Source organism: Bombus bifarius, unplaced genomic scaffold (genome assembly GCF_011952205.1).
Source record: "Bombus bifarius isolate JDL3187 unplaced genomic scaffold, Bbif_JDL3187 scf7180000008244, whole genome shotgun sequence".
Classification (NCBI taxonomy): domain Eukaryota; kingdom Metazoa; phylum Arthropoda; class Insecta; order Hymenoptera; family Apidae; genus Bombus; species Bombus bifarius.
Genome location: NW_022884538.1, coordinates 1,023,731 through 1,045,978, shown reverse-complemented (window position 1 = coordinate 1,045,978; position 22,248 = coordinate 1,023,731). Strand labels below are relative to the sequence as shown.

The 22,248-nt window shown below is 38.8% G+C and overlaps 1 protein-coding gene across 6 annotated transcripts in view; it reads left to right on the top strand.

Moving 5' to 3' along the window:
* LOC117211790 (neurexin-3-like) overlaps nt 1-22,248 on the top strand; it is a 295,832-nt gene that overhangs the window by 67,828 nt on the left and 205,756 nt on the right. The window contains exon 1 of one of the 6 annotated variants that reach the window (XM_033456012.1): nt 19,031-19,274. The exons of the other annotated variants lie outside the window; for them this stretch is intronic. Within the exon in view, the coding sequence (XP_033311903.1) occupies nt 19,230-19,274 (45 nt within the window). The 5' untranslated portion in view covers nt 19,031-19,229. Of the gene's footprint in view, nt 1-19,030; nt 19,275-22,248 lie in introns of those variants that run through there. 6 annotated transcript variants of the gene reach the window in all.

The following is a 22,248-nucleotide window of genomic DNA, read 5'->3' as shown; positions in this document are numbered from 1 at the left end:
GTCACAATGAACGAGTCCGTAATTTTATGGGATCTTATGGGATTTTTGGATTAAGATTTGCCCCTTCCACTCCCGCGTTGTGTTTTTCTACCTTTCGTTTCGATTTCATAGATGTAAATGTTAGGTTTTTTGGTGGTCTATGCTTCAGCAGCGACGATGAAAATGAGCACCGGTGATTTTGTAATTAAAAGGGCGATGCTATTTTCTAGCACGTAACATACTCAAGATGTAGAATAGCGAAATTCACGGGCACGATAAGCGATGGAAAGTTACTAGTCTCATAATTGAAGCATCCAGGGACGCGACTAAAGCCGTGTTCAGGTAAGCGTAACTTGCAAAGCCGCACAAAAATTCTGTCATGAATTATAAAGTTGACTTAGCCTCGGTGCCGAACTCTACTTCCAACTTATCGCTAAACTTGAGAAGTCTCGCTCCTGGGAATAGCATGTTCCAGCAAGGTTATGAAAAAGTTTCCTAGGTGTCCCGCTTCTCTTTCCAACCATCGATAAATAACAACGCAACTTATTATTCAGATAAAAATTACATCATATAGCAAGCGACGAAATAGGGTCAGCTATTTATTAATTATCATTGCTTAGTCGCTTCTTATATATCTACCTCCCCTCTTATCCACTCTATTATATCGCACTCCCTTAATTATTCTGTCTCTAAAACTATGGCAACTTTTGGGCTTTTGCCTGCTTGCTGTGCTTCCTTATCGTCGTTCCTCCCCGTCTATTGCCCTTCTCTTCTCTATTATCGTTTTTAGTTCCGTTAGTCCTTCTCCAGTCTCGTTTGGTATGTTTTCTGTGTCCTTTGGTCCTCCCGTCATTTCGCATTCTTCTGTTACATGTCTCAGGTCCTCTTTTCTCCCTTTACATAGCCTGCATCTTTTTTCTTCCTCTTCTTCCCAGCATTCCCTTACTTTGGTCTCGTTTGCACATCCGAATCTTGCTAATATTTTTCTGTCCTTCCACTCTATCCTCCCTTCTAAGTATTTTGGTGACTCTTCTTTGGCGATTTTTCTGTAACGTATGTTATATTTGGATTCTCTTATCCTTTTCCCCCTCTCTTCTGCTTCTCTCTTTCGTCTTTCTTCTATAATTTGGTCCGCTGTCATCCTTTCTTGCTCTTCTCTTGCTTCCATCTGTGTCCCCCCAATTCTCACCTTTTCTAGTCCTTGCTTTCTCTTTCTTGCTCTTTTCCCTTCTTCGCCATTTCCCCAGTTTCTCTCTCTTTCCTTTATGCACTCCTTTACTAGTTCCTTTTTTGATTCTATGGCTTTTCCTTCATAACTCGCTGCTCTTCCTAATGCTTTCCCTTTGATTTCTATTAGCTTGCATTCTTCCATCAACACAGAATTTGGTGTTGTCATATCTAAACCTAAGATCCATTGCCAGCTATTTGTAATCGGAGTTTCGTTAGCTCCTGAGAGGAAGAGAACGAAGAATAACGCAAAATAATTAGCGATAAAAATAACGCCTTATGGAAATAATTTGAAAGAAAGAATTTTTCACAACGATATCCATTGACGAGGAGTTAAAAACCAATAGTCGTTTGTCCTAAGAGGTTTCCGTTTGCTTCGTTGGCCACGCTGTTCTTCATTTTCTCCAGGATCAAACCCAAGTCCATAAACGATCACGAAAGACGATTGCTGGGCAAATATCGAAGCATTAGGCCAGGGAACACCCTAAGATTCGCGATAGAAACGGCGCAGAGCTGATACGATAGGACGTTCGTAATTCACGCTAGATACGTTTACGTTTCGTGATGAAGACGCCGAGATATCTCGTCGGTCGTTTCCTGGACGTCCGCTTGCAGAAACGAGCGGAACAATCATAACGCGTTATGAGCTGTCGCATAATTTTCAGAGAATCGCGTCCGTGTGCCCTGTTGGCTCGATAGGAGAAACGAGGGTCAGCTTCCTGGCGCGGAATCGAGGAATCTGAGGATGTGGCGCACCCTCGTCCGATTGGCTGCCTCGTTTCTCGTCCAAAGGTCGAAGATCGCCTCGCTCTTCTTCGGTTTTCTACATAATTTGCAAAATTTCTATGCGGAAGCTGATACGCAGTGGCTGCAGGATTTACAACTTGGAACAGTTGACGTGGAAAATACGAAACGGTACCGTTTCAAATTTTACTTAGCGGGGAAATTGGCGCGGCTGAGAAATTCGCCGCGTTCCCTTTATTTTTTACTCGTCGACGTTGCCGCGGAATTAAACGACTAAAACATTGAAATACACCGCTGGGAAACTGGCAAATTTCTCGTAGTCGTTTTTCCGCGTTAACACGATATCGCGTTATCCGACGATGCGGTCGTATCGCGCGTTATTCGGTTTGACAAAGTTTCCACGGCGTTTTCAAACGCGCAAGTTGATCCGAAACTGCCGCGTAAATCCTGGAAAATCACCCGATAAAAACTTTGCTTCACTTGAAAGTTTCTACGCTCGTTATTTTTAACTGTTTCGATTATTTACAATGTTCGTGCGACGAAGAAGAAAGCAAAAGCTGAACCTTTATGACGTATAATAATCGATTCATTATCTTTCTGCGATTCTTACGAATAGTTTCTGCTACTATTTCCAGCGCGTTTATGAATCGTTATTTGATAATACAGATCGATTATCGCGTTTCGTGCGAGGCTCTAATTTCCCAGAAACTCGAGCAAATTAACACTGAGATTAAGAAAAATTACGCGCGATTAGTCATAATCTCGTCGATCAGTCATTGTGTCCAGTTAAATTAACACTTTGACTGCCACGCCGAAATCACGTGTTTCCCTCAGGTCGTCACGGGAGTATTTTTATTATTCAAAGCATATAATGGTAAAATAATAATAAATCGATGGTGTAAGACAACATTCTTCCCCAATGAACCGTTTATCTTATTGTTGGTCACCAGTGACCACCGTGGCAAGTGATCAAAATGTCAATATTCGTAAAAATGTACGTGGCGTTATATTTTCAAAAAATTGAACACACCTTATATGTCCGAAGATTGACCAATCCTTTTTCTTGTCTCGCCTTTACTTCGAGACAGCGTGATTAAGAGGAGAATATTTTACACAGGACAAATATTAAATAATCGAAGGGACGGCTAGCAAGAAAGAAGAGTGGAGCTCGTCTTAAAGAGTCGTAAATTTTTCCCAGGCTCGGTCCATCCAGAGAACTCGAACGGTTTTTCTTCTTCTCCCCTTTGTTCCCATCGTTCTTTGTCCGTGATCAGACCGGCGGTAGTTACCGATAATTAAAACGCATCCCCTCTCATGTCCACTTGCACGTTTCATCGACGCTTTTAGGATTTGGCGGACGAACGATTCGATTTAAGTAGCATCGATCGATTTTTCTTTCAATTAGCAACTCCGGCAAAAGTGGTGGAATCGTAATTTCGTGTTCTGGTCCGTGCGCCGTCCCTGCTCTAGACATTTCAGGGAAAAAGTGGGAACAAGTTTTGTTCTGCCGCGTCGCAAGCGAGATTCTCATTAGACGCTCGAATTGATAATCGAACCGAGAGATTCGTTCGCTGAAATTTCGTTTCCCATTGAACGAAGAAGGCTCGCTGAGATATTAAGCGCGGTAGCAGAGCCTGGCTTGTCCGAACTACCGGCCAAACAAAATCAGTCGGATAATGAGATTTTCGAATGACAGAACAATCGCCTCTCCGATGTGAAATTTCATTTATTCGATTAACGTCGACCGATCGTTTCTTGAAATATTTATAAACTCCGCATCTTTTTGGCGGCGCGATTCTTTCCACGTGAGAAACTGCATAGAATCCACGAATTTCTCGAGAAACTCTCGCGAAAACAGTCGTCGCGCGTGTAAAATGTGCCGCTTGGTAAAAGAAATATTTCTACTGCGCATCTGCGCGTCCCAACAAATTGCGTCGATACTTTTTGCCAAGATACGTTCGACAATTTCAATCAAGCGGTCAGCAATATTTTCCTCGCGTACGATTCGTCGTTTGCTCGTTGCGATATTCTATCGTCCGTGGAAAACGCTGAAAGACTGGAACATCGTAGAAACTCGAACTGGACGCATCGTAGAAACTTTTGTACGTACACATAATGGAGGAGGAAGGATCAACTGTAGAGTGGAAACTGGCCAATTTTTGCTGTCACGTTACAACAATTTCTCGCCGTGAAAGAATCGCCGGCGAATGAAACGAATTCCGAACGATCCCGGGATGGAAATTTCTGCGATCCGCGTAATTCCGGCCGTGTGATGTACGCGGCAATGAAAACGCGTGGCAGGCGAGGCACGGGGCTCATAAAATATCTATAAACCGAGTTTCGGCCACCGAATTGAACGGCCAACGTAAACGCCGTATTTTCAAGCCGGCCTCCGTGACATTTTCGTAATTGAATCATACTTCCGGCCCGCCGCCACGCGTTTTATGGCTGCCATTACGCCATAAATAAAGGACGGCTTGATGAAACTTGATGACGTTCCAAGCCGTCGCAACCAGCCCTTCCACCGAGCTATGAAAGATTCTGAGTGGAATGACAATCGCCATACCGCCGTTAACATGACAAAGGAATGGCGTTATAGTTTGGTCGATTGATCGATGGCGCGTTAAGGTCGCCGGGAATCGCGCGTGTATTCCAACAGCGACACGAACCCAACGAGAATTTTCAGAGGAAGCGCGGAACAGCTCGCAAGAAATTATTTAGCGCGATGTTGGTGGAAGGAACAGAACGTGGAAGGTATATTCTACTCGTCGCAAACTTACGACTCAATCCTGGCGAACCGGATTTTTATGAACCCATATCTTCGAGAATGTGGATGAAAGATTAAAACCTCGGTGGAAAATTGTTTTATCTATAGAAAGCGCGGTACTTTAGAGCTTAGATACTTCATACGTGAGAAGCATGGGGAGTTCGCAAGAAGCAAAGAGACAGGCAGAATTTAACACTAACAGTACCAGGCCCGCTATGAAAATTTGATTTCAAGCCGTATGTTCATCGTTATTTTTATTGTTCGTCTTGCTGTATGTAAATTCTTGCGTTAGGTTGCCCGGAAAGTATCTTTCTCTCGCGAACGTGCCTTTTACAACAGTACACCTTCATAGAAACGTGGAACCAAGTCCGCGAAATGTCGCGGTGTTTATCTCGACAGAAGAAAATGGATAATATAAAACAGAAGCGTTGTGCGTCTATTATTTCTTCATAAAACGAAGAAACTTTTCGGCCAATCTAATATTATCCGATTAATCAGTTTCTGACGACGAAAAGAAGAAAAAGAAGAAAACTAGCCTGTTCGCAGCTACGTTTCAATTTTTCAATTTCCACGCAGCCAGCGAATAATTAATCGGTCGAGAAAGTAGAATCAACGATGAAACAAAGCGGATAGAAAGCGGAAAACGCAAGATGTGTTGTAAGCTTTGGTGAATATTTTCGTTTCGACTAATAATGAACCCCAGAACGTTTCCATTCTACCTCGTTTCTATAAATTATACGCCATTTCCTAGCAAATTGTATGGTGTTCGTTTCGAAGCGAATCGCGTAACGTATTAGCTCCGCTCTCGTTTTCTCGGGAAAATGAAGGACGGTTGTTACACGTTCGATTCGGGCCACTGTGGTTGTTACGGATTCATTGAAAGATCACCGGCCATTGTTCGGTTACGCGGGCGGTTTTAAATTCATTTCATCCGTTGTAATTCGCCGACAAAACGGGCTTTTCAATTGAAATCTCTTCGATTTCTCATCAAACGATACAATAGCGTTAGTAGCTGCTTCGCTCGCAAGATATTTCTGTAACGAATATCGCGGGTAAATAATCGGTGAACAGTCGATTTAGCAAATTTTGTATCATGCGATCATCTCGCGATTAGTTCAATCGACTTTACCACGAAGAAGAGAAGAGATACAACGCTGTGAATAATTGTAAACTCAATTCTGAATATTTTTAGACCTTTCGTGCTACTAAGACGAAAATTGAAGAAATCGTTCGTATCATTTCGTGTTATAATGCAAAACTAAACCGAAGACACAACAAACAACAATTTTCTTCTTTCGAAGTCTATGGAAGATTAAACTTCTCGTTAAAATTGGATTTTTCGTTGTGAAGAGAGGAACGGTTGATTTAGCAAATTTTGTATCATGCGATCATCTCGCGATTAGTTCAATCCACTTTACCACGAAGAAGAGAAGAGATACAACGCTGTGAATAATTGTAAACTCAATTCTGAATATTTTTGGACCTTTCGTGCTACTAAGACGAAAATTGAAGAAATCGTTCGTATCATTTCGTGTTATAATGCAAAACTAAACCGAAGACACAACAAACAACAATTTTCTTCTTTCGAAGTCTATGGAAGATTAAACTTCTCGTTAAAATTGGATTTTTCGTTGTGAAGAGAGGAACGGTTGATTTAGCAAATTTTGTATCATGCGATCATCTCGCGATTAGTTCAGTCGACTCTATCACGAAGAAGAGAAGAGATACAACGCTATGAATAATTGTATACTCAATTCTGAGTATTTTTAGACCTTTCGTGCTACTAAGACGAAAATTGAAGAAATCGTTCGAAGACACAACAAACAACAATTTTCTTCTTTCGAAGTCCATAGAAAGTTAAACTTCCCGTTAAAGTTGAATTTTTCGCTGCGAAGAGATGCGAACTTGATGTTCATTTTCTTACGTTTTCACTAGATATTTAGTGGATCTTTCTATGTTTTTCATCGCTTCTATTAATCCGTTAGGTACACTATCCGCTAGCTCATTGAAAGTTTCGTTTTGAATATCCACACTCGCGGATTTTATTCTTTTCATAAGTTGAACGGTATCTTGCACAGTTGAACTCTCCTAACCCTAAACTTTTCTCGCTAGAATTGGCCACAGGATCGTGTTCGGATGAGGACTCGATGCTGGCAATAATTCCAGTTCGAAATTCGAAAAATACTTTTTCGTAGCAATAGAAGCATTGTCCTGCTGAAAAATCATTCTTTTGTCTTTTATTTCGGCTACGAAAGACGATAATTCGCCATGTAACGTCTCCTCTTATCCCATAGCGTTCGATTTTTACCTTCTACAAAAGCAATTCCACTCGATATATCCAGACACGACCAGTGGTTTCTTCAAAATGTCCAAGCAACGCAAAAAATCTGTTTCAGTTTATAATTCACAGCAACGAAAGCAGAAGAATACAAATTTTATCGAGAACATTACGAACATTTCGCAGATTAAACGAATCTCCTCTCAGGCCGAAGAGACAAACGTAATCATCGTTAACATAACGAAGTCGATTATACTTGTCGAAAATGGTCCCTTCGATTATCCGCCCTCGTTATTTTCGCCAGGTTCGACTCTAGACGAAACTTTTCTATCAGCGTTAAACGAGAACTTTAAGGAAATTTCCAGCTCCGTGAAAGAGGCCCTTTTAATTAATTGAATGGCGCGATCGTTATAGCCAGTGGAAGGCAATAATTACACCTTCCGCCCGGCTTGTGTTCAGCGATAAACGACGACGAGGCGCGACGAACAAAATTCCGCACCGGTAAAAGTCGCGGAAGATGGCAATTGTCATTCGAACTGCGGACTATTCGGCTTAAAATTAAATCGATCATTGTGTTAACTGTATGTGTATCTAATTTCACATTGATTACGCTGCTGATCATAAAGTCGCTCAAAGTTGGAAAGTGTTGCAACACCAACAACGAACATTCGTGTTATACAAAACATTCTGAAAATTGGTCAGCTGTATATGCGAATATTTGTGTAAAATACCAACAAAATTTGGGACTTGAAACCGCCATTCGATTAAATTGACAACGTTGCTACGTTAGCATTTTCGTTACTTCGACAAACAATCATTTTTCAATCTTTACACGATCTGGAAGGATTATATTCTTTGTCGATTGATAATACACAGTTTGTAAAATAGGTCCACTGTTTGGTGGACGACTGTTTGGTAGCTCGCAGAGATACTTCGCTTGTGTGAACGAGATGCGAAACGGTGAATTCCAAATGAAACGGTTAAGTGAAAAGCGTAGGTGAATTGGTTCTCCGTGAGACGAAACGTTGCCAACAACTCGTCACGTTTCTCAAAATGAAAAAAACACGAAGGAGGGATGAAACGTAAAGGGAGAGGGGTTAGAAGGAGAAAATAGCGAGAATGTTCGTTCGCACCAGACGTCCCAATTAAAATCTCAAGATTTATTCGCCAGAGTTTCGGGGATTAGTCGATGGTGGCGGCCGACTTTTCGACGTTTCAAGACACTCTGGATGATCGTGGCTGAACAATTAAGGGGCAAATAGGCCGGATTTTAATTAATGCGAACGCCGAACCGATAATGTCGGTTATTGTCGTGAACGGGTTTTTCGATGTGCGCGTAATTAACACGGGCCGGCTAATTAGCCAAGCGCGTTAAAAGACATTTAATTACTGAACTACACGCGAAACCATCTAATTAGGCTGGTTTTCGGACTCGTTTGAATCTCGAAATATGACAGATATTCGATAACTTGCACCAGCAATTCCGACGAAATTTTCCTAAAAATTCTATCTTAATGGAAGGTGATTTATTAACAATCAAGTGGATCAACAGATACGAAATTATTAATATTATTGCAATCGTTAGAATTAAAATGCCTAAGTAAATCATTAGTTTGATGATTATTACACAGACTCATTTTCCATTTTCGATCGCCTCCTCGTTACTATTGTAGATAAAAACTTTTCAAAAAATTGTTTAAACATCGATGACGGTTCGCAAAAACACGTTCGCAACATTTCGTTTGATGCATCCATTGCTTTCTTTACCGTTTTCTTCAACCTTTTCTATAGAACACCGCGTGAAATATGTTAAACGCGAATTATCGTCTCCCGTCGTCGATGTGCTAACAAATGTACCTTCCGGAATCTCATTTAGAGAAATGTTTTTGGACACGCGCGGCTCATATAGCGCTGTGTCTACTGCACACAAAGTCATAGAAGGAAAAAACTATTAAACTGCGGAATATTCGTATATGAAATAACCATCTAACACTTTAACGAGCAATGCACGCGGTATCGGGCAATCTCTGCCAGCGAACGGGGTTGCAGAGAGAGAAAAAAAAGGGGTCGGCGAGCACTTTCGTCGCGCTAGACAGTGGGTTCAATTAAATCGCGACACCCTTTGGCCGCGGTGCAATATCGAGTATTTGCCAGCCGAGAGAATTGGCCAGCGGGTCGAAAGGTCCTTCGGGGAATTTCACGATCGCGCAAAAACTAATTATCGCGCGGCAACCTTTGTCGCGTTCATTTTATTATTCGCGCGAGCTCGCCAACATGGCGATCAAATTTATACAATCCACATACTTATTAAATGCTATGAATACGAAAAACAGAACGCACACTCGTTTAAGATCACAGAGAAATTGTCGACGATTGACTCGTGGTAATATGGTTTGCCTTCGTGTTGTCACGAAGATGCCAGTTGCCTGCAACCCGACGAATGTGGCGATGAGGTTCCACGTGGAGTCTAAGGCGACTAAACGCAAATTCATCACGCGGACGTTTGGGAACTTGATCTTGAAACTTGCAGCTTCAAGCTGCTAAGGAAACCAATGGTAGTGGTAGATTACAACAGAGGAAAATGTGCTGTAGATTTATCAGATCAAGTGATAGCATATTCTACAGCACATAGAAGAACCCTCGAGTGGTATACAAAGTTAGCTTTAGAGTTATCGTTAAATACTTCAATTTCAAACGCGATGATACTCTAGAAACAAGCAACAAAAGCAAAAATCAAGGTACCAGATTTTAGAATGGCACTCGCCATGCTCCTTACACAGTGCCATTCACCAGAACCGTCAAATATACTTATTTGGCACGAAATTTTGCAGAGTGTTATAAAAAAATGTTAAACAGTTAGGATCAAAAATCGCTCAGAATCGGACCAAAAAGGTGACCACCTATTGTCCAGATTGTATTGACGAGCCACATTTATGTTTAAAGTGTTTTAACACAGTGCACCGTTAGATGCAAGATTTGTTCTCATTTTGTTTTTATTTGTATTCTAATAAAAATGTTTCATTACTCAATGGGGCACTTTTTATTTCAAAGTATCTTCCATTTATCAGTTATATTCAAAATGCCTTAACTGTCAATTTTCATTCAATTTTTACATTTGTAAGAAGTTGAAGCGCTCCGGTCACCAATGACCCATAGCGTCATAGGAGAAACCGTAGCCGGGTCATCTATGACCAAGGTGGCAAAGTGTTAATGGTCGAATTATAAATGTACGGCGCGTATTCTACAAGTATATCACGTTTCTTCTCTACTTTTGCCAAAATGCTATCATCACAAACTTGTATCAAACTTGTCGCTAGAACCTATTTTAATTATAAGATTCTATCAAAGAATGTAATGGTTTATAGAAATTTCGTGCACTAAATCGTACATTTCTTTCATTTAAGCAAATATTACCCTTATAACGTAGGCTAAATAAAATAACAGGGTTAATAAAAAATGGTTGGTAATTAAGAGATGTAATTTGGAAAAATCGCTTCGTCTTCTCGCCAGCTTCCTTCCGCGCGCGCAATTTACGGTGGTTACAGCGCGATAAACGCGCAGTATCGCTCGGTTTGTTACTAATACCGCTGGTTAAGCAATTCCAGTCGCGAAATATTTTCGTAGCCGGACAAACCCGTATTTGCATACTCGCGAGTACGCGGGTCAGCTCGTTGTCATTTGCACGCCGGCCACTCTAATTGAAACTCGTTATATCCCGAATTATTCCCACTGCTCCGGATTCGCATTATCGCATTACCGATTTAATGTTCGCGTTCCGTTCAGTTGTCGTCGCTAAGCTTTTTAACCAAGCAGAACGGAATGCTATTGTCACGGGATCGCGCTTCCTGCAGCGAGTTAACGAACGAGAGAGCGAATTTCACGGTTTCCAGCGTTTGTCTTAATTTTCCCGCGTTTCGCCTTGTTGCCACGTTGTCGGAACGTTCGCCAGTTTCTTTCACTCGCCATCGAACGCGAAAACGAATAAAAATTCGTCGTCGTATGGTCTCGTCCGGTTTCTTCTCGTTACCCGATTATCATGCATCGACGACTCCTATGTTTCGCATAATTGGATTAGAACTAGATTATAATCTCGTATAATCTGCGTGCAAACGCGCAGAAATCTTTCGGATGGTTGGTTGATATTTAAGACCTTGAAACCGACCAGGTTTCATGAAAATTTCTTGCATGTTCAAGGTGCAAATAGAATGGAGAAAATGATGGTTCGTCTTAATTTACGAATCAGAATTGAACAGCAATTCGTAGTGCGTTCACCGGTGCGTAATTTACAGGTTCCATTATAATCTGCGCGACACAATTTTATTTGCAATATACAAAAAACACCGATATATCATTCGAACTTGAAACGTGTCGGTATATCAGAAACGTTGAGAAAGCAGCGGATAAATCACTTTAACGAAAAGGAGATATTCTGAGAATGCAACGCAGCTGTAAACCATTTCTGTGAACCTCGTTTGAAAAGCAAGCAATTCTGAACCGTTGCTAACCCATTATCATCGTTATCATCGCATACCTCAAAATCAAAACATCAAACCGTAATTATTACGGATTAGTACCAAATATTTAAACGCACACGTAGGCGTATTCCGCGCTCGTTATTAACACTCTGCTATTACGTTGATTCATTTATTAAACGTGTAATTATTTGATGCATAGCGATGTTTACCGTAACACGTTACACCAAATGCATGTAAATCTTCAGCTACGAGTCGAATTATCATCGCTGTACTCGGCCTGCTATTTATTTAATGCCAGCTCTATCGTAGATTTAACGCATACACCGGTGGTTGCGCTCGCGTCGCCCACCCCCCACGATCTCTGTACGTGTATTTTCCACGAAATCGGTGGGAAAGGGCCGTTGCCCGCGAATTATGCATCTCAATTTTACCATTTCCATCGAAGCCCGACCGCAACCATTCAAACTATTGAATTATTTATCGGCCGGATGCGGCAAGACGCGAAATTTTCTTCTCCAACTGGAACGCTGCTCCTTCGAATACAGTTCCAGTGGAATAGTAACTCGCCTAACTGCTATTTGATTTTCACCGTTCCCTCCGACCCTGAATAATTCCATTTTACCGCACTTTGATATTTTATAGCTGCGCGTAGCGTGAATTTTTATTGTTTCGTCGCTTAACGCCAATTAAGAATCCGATGATAACCCGGCGATATCCTGGTCGTCTTGCGAACTATGAAACTAACTATAACTAAATAGCCGGTATTTCTAAAGAAATTAAATACTCGTGTGATTAAATTTAAACTCTGAAAGTCTTCGCTTACATCGTTACGATTTTCAGCTATTTTGTTAAACATCCATCGAACAGCGAGTAACTAAATTTACTTGTCGCTATTAACGTTCGATTCCCTCAGAAGTTTCGAAATTAGAGAACAAGTCGGTTAATAGGTTGGAGACATTGCAGCGAGCTTAATGGAAAATGGTATTAAATGATAATACACGACGTTGTCTAAAACACTTTGAGTCTGCCGATTAATAAAATGCCGCGTTCAAAATCTATATTTCCATGTTATATATTTTAATTTGATTATAAATTGTTGAATTTTCTACGAGAAACTTTCGGCACATTTTTCCTTTATCGGAACAAATTTCAACGTATCATACCGCGATATCGCGTACACGTTGAAAAATAATTACCCTTGTTAAAGTCGGTAATATTAAATAAACAAGAATATCGACGAGTTTAGTGAATATCGCGAATTAAATTACACCACACAGTATACGTACGTACCTCATCGTACGCGCATATTCCGCGAATAAATTGCCTGATGCACGTCCCTATATGAATTTCGTTCAATGATGGAATAGCTTGCCGATTCGTTTTTAAAGGTAACGCGCAAACAAATATTTTTAACAACGGACCAATTTCGAATGCTTAATAGCGTTCGCGTAAATATCGTAGAAACACTTGGCAACGGTCGATTCAAAGGAAAATCTCATTTTACGCAATCGTAATTCATTTTTATGACTCGCAAGGAAACTTTATAAATACGATTCATTTGATTCGGTAAGTAATGGCCTTGCATTATTCTGTTCGATTCTCGTACGAGCCCCTCATCTTTCTTACGTTATTGCTGCAATAAAAATAAAGCAAACGATACAGACCCCTAACTATTTGAGATACGTTTTTCTTTTTCCACGTAGGAATGTTTCATTTCTTTAAGAAGAGAATTTCTTCCTTTCCGATTTCAGAGATTCCGATTAATCAAAATTTTACATCTTTAGACTTCTTCAATTTACACTCAATTTCGCTGCGTGGTCGTCAATGGATCGATATAGAAAATTGCACGCGTGTCTTGCGCTCGTTGGCAACGCGCAATTTCACAGAGGCGCTCGAAAAGCGGGAGAAAAAAATCGACGCGAACCAAAAACTGACTGATTTGTTTTACGACACGCACCTTCCCGGAAGCCATCAGATTTATCTACCGGATTTGCCGTGTTCGCTCGTTTCGCACGTTGACACACGCCAGTGTGCGCTGTCCCGTGTATTTATTACCTAACTAACGAACGCTAACCGAACAGAAAGAAATCGCAAGTCGAAGTTTATCTACGATTCGGACGGTCCGTGAAACGAGACGATCGAGAGTTCGGTGTTTATCTTTCATTTCTGGCCGAACAGAATTTTTTACGAGTCATTCGATATTCGTCCGAACGATATATTAGGTTGCCATAAAAGTTTCTTTCGTTTTAGAAGAAAACAATAGATCGCGGCATTTTTTGTTTTAAGAAACGTGTCCTACGATAGTTAGAAGACAGTTAGAAGATAAAGACCACAGCATTCGACGGATTAGGTTTCATGTTTGTATCGACATAGCCAGATAAAGCAGCCGCGTGCAGATAGCGAAGGACATTTTTGGGACAAGCTAATAGTAGAATACGTTGAACTGCAGAGGAAAGCGACTTGTAAATTGTACAACAATAATCTACAGTTGATACGAAGTGACTGGACTGACTACAAGACTGTGATTATACTATGACAACAGAATTTTGATATTCTTTCTACTGGTACATCGTTTGCCAAGAAATTGAAATGCTCGCAACAACAGAAACACTTTGTCGATGTTTATCTTCCTCCGGGAAGGAAACAAACGCCCTGGTGTTTTTAGTTTCTGTCGGGGGAGATATTGTGGAAATATTTATTATTCCAAGTGTTGGGAAATTTGTAGCAAAATAGGGATACGAGTTACAGTTGCAAATTTTTAGAGTACGACATAAAAAGACGAAAGGGAAAGGGGAGGAGAACGCTTTTATCTTTACGTATGTCATTTAAATAAATTTTATGAAGCTGTTTGATAGGTAAAAAATTGTATTTATTGACTCTAGTGAAAGAAAAATATCTCGTGGTAGTTACGGTCGCAATGTTACGTAGAATGCGGCGTATATTTTATTATCGAGTGACAGAAACACTTGCGTTGAATATTCCGTTACAACTTGCAAATTCGTACGCGGTGAAAAGAAAGTCGAACTAACTTTTTCTAGCCGCGCCACGTTCACTTTATACGCCATCGATGCAGGCGAATGCAGAAAGCGTAAAAATATACACACGCAAAACCTACGAGATCAAAATAAACAATCGTTACGGATCCAACCGTTACCGGAAATATTTGTTGAAATTTTGATTTTTTGCAGACACGTTCGCATCCTTTTTTCGTTAACAAAATAAAAAAGGAATAGAGAAACAGTAAAAAGCGTAGCTCGCCAGTTGACTGCGTCGTTTGTGACGAACTCGAGGCGTACGAAAAAAGCTTTTGTTTTGTCGCGACGATGTAAAACTACGTTTAAACGTTTGCGTGCTGGCAAACACGCGTCGATTTCAATGGAAATTTAATTGAAACCTGGTGATTTCATTTTACGCGAATAGGGACGTATCATTCACATAATCGAGTAGCGAAACTTCATTATACGAATTTACGAACAGCTTACTTACAGCAAGATTTTGTGAACAAATATGACGGCAATTTGTAACACAATTGAACGCTGTTCTTCGTGTTGTAGAAGAATTTAGTGTTCTTAATCCTTTCAGAGATAAATTTATTCGGACCAGGAGAACGTAATTACCTCTTCCGTTTTTCTGTGTAGTTACAGGTAATTGTATAATATTAAAAGCACGTAAGTATGAAGTTACCGTTTGCGGAAAGATTTTAAGTAATACGTAACGAATCGTGAACGTCGAGCATTGATATAATAATTGATATAAAATATTATTATTAATATAATAATATTTTAACATCAATATTGTAATACGCAACGTAAAAATGAAAAAACTGGAAGCAACCAAACTGCAAATAAAACAATCACTTCGCTGCTTGCAAAGATTTAGTGTTAAACATAAGTCAAGTAACAAATAGCATAAATTGAATTTACCCAGACTCTTCTTGAAATTTGGCAAAGTGATTCTTTATTTTGTCAAAAAAACCTGTACGTATTTTTCGTTCGCATCCGTCGCTTTTTTTAATGGCGTGTTTATCGCTACATCGAAACTCCGCCGGGTAGCAGTTAATTTCATTTAAGGTAAAAAACTATTCAGAAACGTATACACACAGCAGCGAGCCAGTTGCCCTGTTATTATCTCGTTCTCAACGGCTCAAATTTCAGGGACGCCCAACTGCTTACTCTCGACCCAGTACGTCATAATTACTGGCGAAAAGTATTGCAAACGAAAGTTGTAACCAGACGTGCCGTTAGTAGCCACTCGAGAACCACCATTTTTCGCGAAACTTCATTTCCCCCCGTGCGCGCTCGCTTCTTTTTGTTTCGCCGTTTCAACGTTTCGTTCCTAACATTAATGACCAGTTCTGGCAAATTTTACCGTTGCAACAAGGAAATCGAGGGATCAGGAAACGAAGCATACTGCTTCGTGTCATTAGAGACAATAATGTCCTAATTTTAAGAACTATTTTAAAAACTAAATTTTAAAAACTATATAGATAGCAAATATATTGTATTCCAAAAATATTTTTCGTTACTATTTACGTTAGAATTTTCCATAATGTTGAAATACTTTCGTGAGAGACTATAACCAGTTAAGAGGTTAATAGCGCCGCGATATCACAATGAGAAGGAGCTTTGTCATTTGCATTTTGCAAAATCTGACCAGGATTCAAGGGACGCCAGGCAATTAACGTGGCGTCCGTTCTTTCAAATCTTGTTACGGTAACGCTTTAATTAAGACGCGATCTAACGACGATCCCGAATCGACGCAACCCTTCCCCGACGATAATCAAAGGCCTCGTTAGACTCCCACTTTCTCTGGAATTAAACCGCAAATCGGGCCTGCAATTTTGCCGTACAAATTCCACGCCGCAGAGCGAAATTCCGGCATTATTGCCGTAATCACGAAACGATAACGAGACACCTTTTGACCAGCACTGTGCGAACGAATGGCGTTTCGTTCCTAAAACGAATTTCGTTTGGCGGAAATTTAAACAAAACCCGAAACAACGCGGCGTTCTGCAACTGTCGTTAATCCTTTAAGATAAAAAAGATTGACGCAAAGTTTTGACGGGATGAAACTTCACGATAAATTCAGGTGAAACGATGCGAAATTAGAGCGAAGCTTATGATGGGAATATATTTAGTTTGCTTGTCTGTTGTCATAAAATGAGATATACAAAATATATTAAAAAATATGATATTTATATAATACGAAACTTCGTATTATTCATGTTATTATGGATACAATATCACAATATGTATATTTAAATCTCATCCGAAAGAGATTATTGTATGCAGAACACAGTTTAACTGTATTTTGAATTTTTATTTATCAGATCACAATTGATAAGTTGAGATTAGGATGATAATCCTCATTTGAAACAATTTTGTTACTGTTACTTGTTAATGTACTTTACATCTTATGTACATTTTAAATATGGTACGCAAAATCGAAGTTGCAAGGAACAATAATAAAAATTTGATATTTCAATAACGCCTTTCACGATTATAATTAAATATTTTTCAAAATGTCGCATGAGTGTTACATCTAGCATCTCGCACGCAAAAGTTTACCAATTTACAATATACGTACTAGCAGATTGACAAGTTACAACTTACAGATTATATAGAATTCTATTTTATGATTTTATAATTTTTCGTTAAATAGGATAATAAAATAACTCTTGCAATTAGTAAAATTTCATTTGTTTTATCGTCAAGCTTGTGCAAGGGAACATATTAATACTGGTGAATTTAGTGACTTGCAAAATTTCAATAGTGCAAGACAGGCCAGGTATTCAATTGCAATTGGTTGCTATCCATATTTTCATCAGTCTTGCAATAACCTTATGCTACCAATTATGGATTAAAAAGTTATGAAATCACAACTCACCGAAGGCCAAGGTTACGACTTCTTTCCGAAGATCCATTGAAATCTCGAGTTCGTTGCTGAGTCATCGAGAGGCCACAAAACGTAAACACCACTTTATTACAGCCGACGTAAACAAAAGGAAACAAATTCTCGGACAACAAACACAGGCTTACACACTCACTGTTTGAAAGTCACAGTCTGTCGTCGAACTTTCGCCAAATAACTCGATACGTATATATACACGTCCCTCGAAATCAGTTTTTGACGAAAATACATACGTGACATGCTATGTTGCAACCGAACGTGAATTTCTCGCGGGAAATACCTCAATATCGTTTACTTATGCGTCTCTCAAATGCGAATTTTACTATACACTTCGTTTAAGGCACGCCATTTTGCAGAACGATTATCGAAAGATTACTGCAGCAAGCTAGACGCCGCGATTTCTTCCCGCGTTTTACTTTCTTCCGGTGCTGTGATTGGTTGATTTCCTGCTGCCATATTCGGTTTCGCCGAGAATCGTGAACACGTATGTCGGAAGCAATGCGGGGTAATTATTTAACTCATTTCATAATATTATTTAACATATATCGTGAAAAATTCTGAATATTCGGATTCTTCGGTTATCGTTTCATCGTGTATTAGCATTATCAGCTCTCGGTATCGAATTGACAAACAGAATTCTTCTCATATAAAGAAAGACACATTAAGTATATGTATATGTATGTTCCAAGCAATGCAATCAAAAATTTGTCTATTTTAATTGGAATATATGTATATTGAAATTCAGTATACGATTTTGTTAAATTCAATTATTATTATCGAAAGAATTGATATTAATTTGATAGTATAAAACTTGATGAGGAAGTAAAAAGAATATTAATAGTCGAAATACTTTCGTGTGCTACCGTATGTGGTTCGATAGTTTATATACGACAAAAATACATATGTGAATTATTATGTTGCAACCAAACGTGAATTTCTCGCGGGAAATATCTCGATATCGTTTACTTATGCGTCTCTCAAATGCGAATTTTATTATACACTTCGTTAAAGCACGCCATTTTGCAAAACGACTGTCGGGAGTTTACTGCTTATATTGAGATCGAGAATCGATTCGCAGGAAATTGACGTCACGATTTCTTCCCGCGCTTTACTTTCTTCCCGCGCTATGATTGGTTGATTTTCTGCTGCCATATTTAGTCTCGCCGAGAATCTCAAACACGTACGTCACGAGCAATACGGGGCAATTATTTGACTTATTTCATAATGTAATTTATCATATATCGTGAAAAGTTCTGAATATTCGGATTCTTCGGTTATCGTTTCATCGTGTATTAACATTATCAGCTCTCGATATCGAATTGAGAAATAGAATTCTTCTCATATAAAGTAAGTCGCATTAAGTATATATATATATCTATGTTAGAAGCAATGCAATTAAAAATTTTTCGATTTTAATTGGAATTATTTATCAAAATACAGACATTTTACCAAGCATTTATTTTATAAATCATATATATTTATACATATGAATATATATATTTACACACACATATATATATACACACATCAATATACACACATGAATATACACACAATATACGCAATAGAATAGAAACACTTTCGTGTGCTATTATACGTAGTTCGATAGTTGACATTTCACGAGGCCCCGTGTTGTACCCGCGTTGTACCCGCGTTAGTTTCGTTTCTGTTTCCGACGTAGAAGCATAGCGTCAGTGATTCGCGTGACGCGACGTAACTTTCAACGTTCGTTTTTCTCCGTTTATGCGTTGTGTGTTCGTTTGAGTGAAAATGTCGCGAGTGTTGCAACAAAAACCGTGCAAAACAGAAGAAGAATACGGGAGCAAAAGGAATTCCAGGCTGCAGCAGAATGCCCATTGTCCAACAGGGTTTCGTTCCATGGTATTTCAACGGGGTAAGCCACCTCTTTTAGTACGCTTCCAGGCGCCTCTTTCCAACCAATTAATTTGCGTCCAACACCGTTTTAACTTCGTATACTCAGAGAAAATATCGTTCTTTTGTATTTTCTAACTCTATTCTATGTATAAATTTACCGCGACGGGTCGTTTCTACGGATTAACGTATCTTATAAAAGCGTTGCGTGAAATGTTAATCGTATATAAGTCTTGCACTAATTTCATAGAGGAACGTAGTTGGTACTTTCCGGGCGCCATATTGTATGCTTGTTACATGAACTTTCCAAATATCTTACAGTTAAATGGTTGGATTATTTATTATAGAATAAGTAACACAACTTTGTTTTTTTGATTTATTGTTAATGAATATATAGAACAATGTTGTTTTACACATATACACTATCGCTCAAGAGTATCTCAACATTTGATTAATTTTGATATTATGTTATTTAATTGCACAATCAAATTGATAGTATGTGCCGATACATAATGATTACGATCTGTATTATTATCTTATGCCTATGATGTGATTTTAACAAAGGTCGTAACAAAACCATAACATAAACAAGTTTTTTTATACTTATACAAAGACTAGCATTATATTAATTGAAGCAGTAGCGTTTAGGAAATTTTAATAAAAATCGGGTACATATATTAATACCAATAATGTGTATACTAATTTTTTGCACTTGTAAAAAATATATTTAAATTAATATACCTTATAACAATCTATTTTAGAAAATGTGTTAATCTAATCCTGTTTAATATTCTGATCCTAATCTCTCGACACTTTGATGCTTCATATTTTTTAAATTTTCCAACGTTTTAGCATTTTATACATGACCACTTGATATCTTTGATCTTCGAACTGGTTCATCAGCTACGATTCTCCGATACCCTGATTTCTCGCTTTTCAGCTATCTGATTCTTTAAGATTCTCGCTTTTCACTTCTGAGCTTTTACCCTAATTTCGGTACTTGAAAATCTTCACTCTTATCTTTTTAACAGCTTTGGCTCGATCTTCTGCTATTCCAACATCGATTTTAATTCGAATTCTTCTTCTACGCTGTTTTAGTTTCACTTTACTTCGTCTTGTTTATTCCAAATTTTTACGTAAACATACAAACTCTGTTTTCTTTTTCGTTGCGATCATAAGGAACCATATACCTCTCAATTAATTTTTTACAAAGACTAAGTCCTTGAAACATACAAACAAATGAGCACACGAGTTCCAATTTACTGATTATTGTAAACAGTTAACCGACAACATCTCATTTTACAACGTTTGTTTTCGAGTTCTAGTTACCCTAACAAACAGTTAGACCGAATTTCTCGATATTGACTATTCGATTTCAACCAACTACTCTCCATTTCCTGATATTTCACGGTGCTGTTTCTCAATAAATACACAATACCGACCAGCCTCGTCTCTGTAATTCAAAATACATTTTCTTCCGGGAGAAGGGGGGGGGGGGAACGCATCAGTCCACGGGTGATCGATAATTTCCATTAAAGGGCGTGACCAGGTTGGTGGATTTAAAAAAAACCTTATCTCCGCTGGCCATCCTTTCCGGTGATTTATAATAATTAAGCGTGCCACGATCGTATTTATAGTCGCGTTTTCACGGCTGTTTCGATGGTTTCTGCGATACTAACGATCAACGATATTTGGAAATTAATCGACTAATTCAGGATGCCTCGGTAGCGTTCTTCGCTGTTGCTTATTTAGTTTCCATTTCTACCATAAGTTACTGATCCGTTACTAATTAGCCTCGCGATGACCAATTAAGGAGATAAGGAATTCGATCAAAAGGTTGTCGAATTTTGAAGGGGCGAGAAATTGAAGAAATTGTTGACAAAAAGATATCTCGGGCGAGGAAATTATAATGCTGGAATTATTTTGTTTATATTATGTAGTTTTCTACATTTCGTCAAAACGAAAGAAATTATTTCGTAAGCAGAGTTCGTATTATCCACCACGTTTTATAAAGTTCATAGCACGTGTCTGGCGGAAATTTTCCTATTCTTCGATTTCAATTTATCCAAGAACATTGTAGTTGTTTGTTTTGTCTATTATGGCTGGAACAATTACCATATATATTTCTGCAAGGCATTGCGAACCATCTGAATAATTCAATTATTTTCTTTGCCGTGTTCATAATTTCGCTAAGCATCGCAGAAACGCGCGGATTTGAATGTTAAAAGGTCGGCCTGAATTGGAATTTATTGAAAACAGACGGAACTTTCAATTAAGAGGTCAAATCGATGAATATTGTCCGTGCACAAGAAATGAACTTTATTTCTTCCGTATTGTATTTATTTAATATTTACTAGATCTTTCCGAGAATAAGAGAAAGCAAGCAATGAAAGAGTCTCATTGTTTCCACGCGAAAGGACAATACCAGAAAATAGCTAGTATTGGACCATTGCTGCTAACTTGGAATCTTTGCAAATTATAAATCTGCAAATCCAGGCAATTCAAAAGAGGCATAATTATTCAGTATGCAAATTAATTCGCTTTCTTTTGAAATAAAATGCAAACTTTTTTTTACGAATCGCTTAATATGGATTTAATTTTCATAACGTTCTTCGTATTTGGATCTGATGGTAACTCAGCAGCTTCCTCTTGAGACAAAGGGATCCAAGTCTTCAGGAGTGTCTCGTCTATATAATTTCATATTTTTCTCTGTTTCATCGTTTCACGTGTTCTGTCGAGCTTACCATACCATAAGGTGTCTTAAAATTTATGGCTCAATCTTAGTTTGTCGGAAGATTTTTAATTGAATTCCGAGGCAAACTCTGACGTAATATCGAAGCGCACACCAACGAAGAATTTTGTCATATTTTTCTTAACCTTAAGAAGCAACCCAACGATAGAGAAGCGCGATTTGATTTTTCACTCTCACAGCGTCAAACTTTTGCCAATTTAACGTACTTGGATCGAACGAATCGATATCCAAATGCTGTAACAAA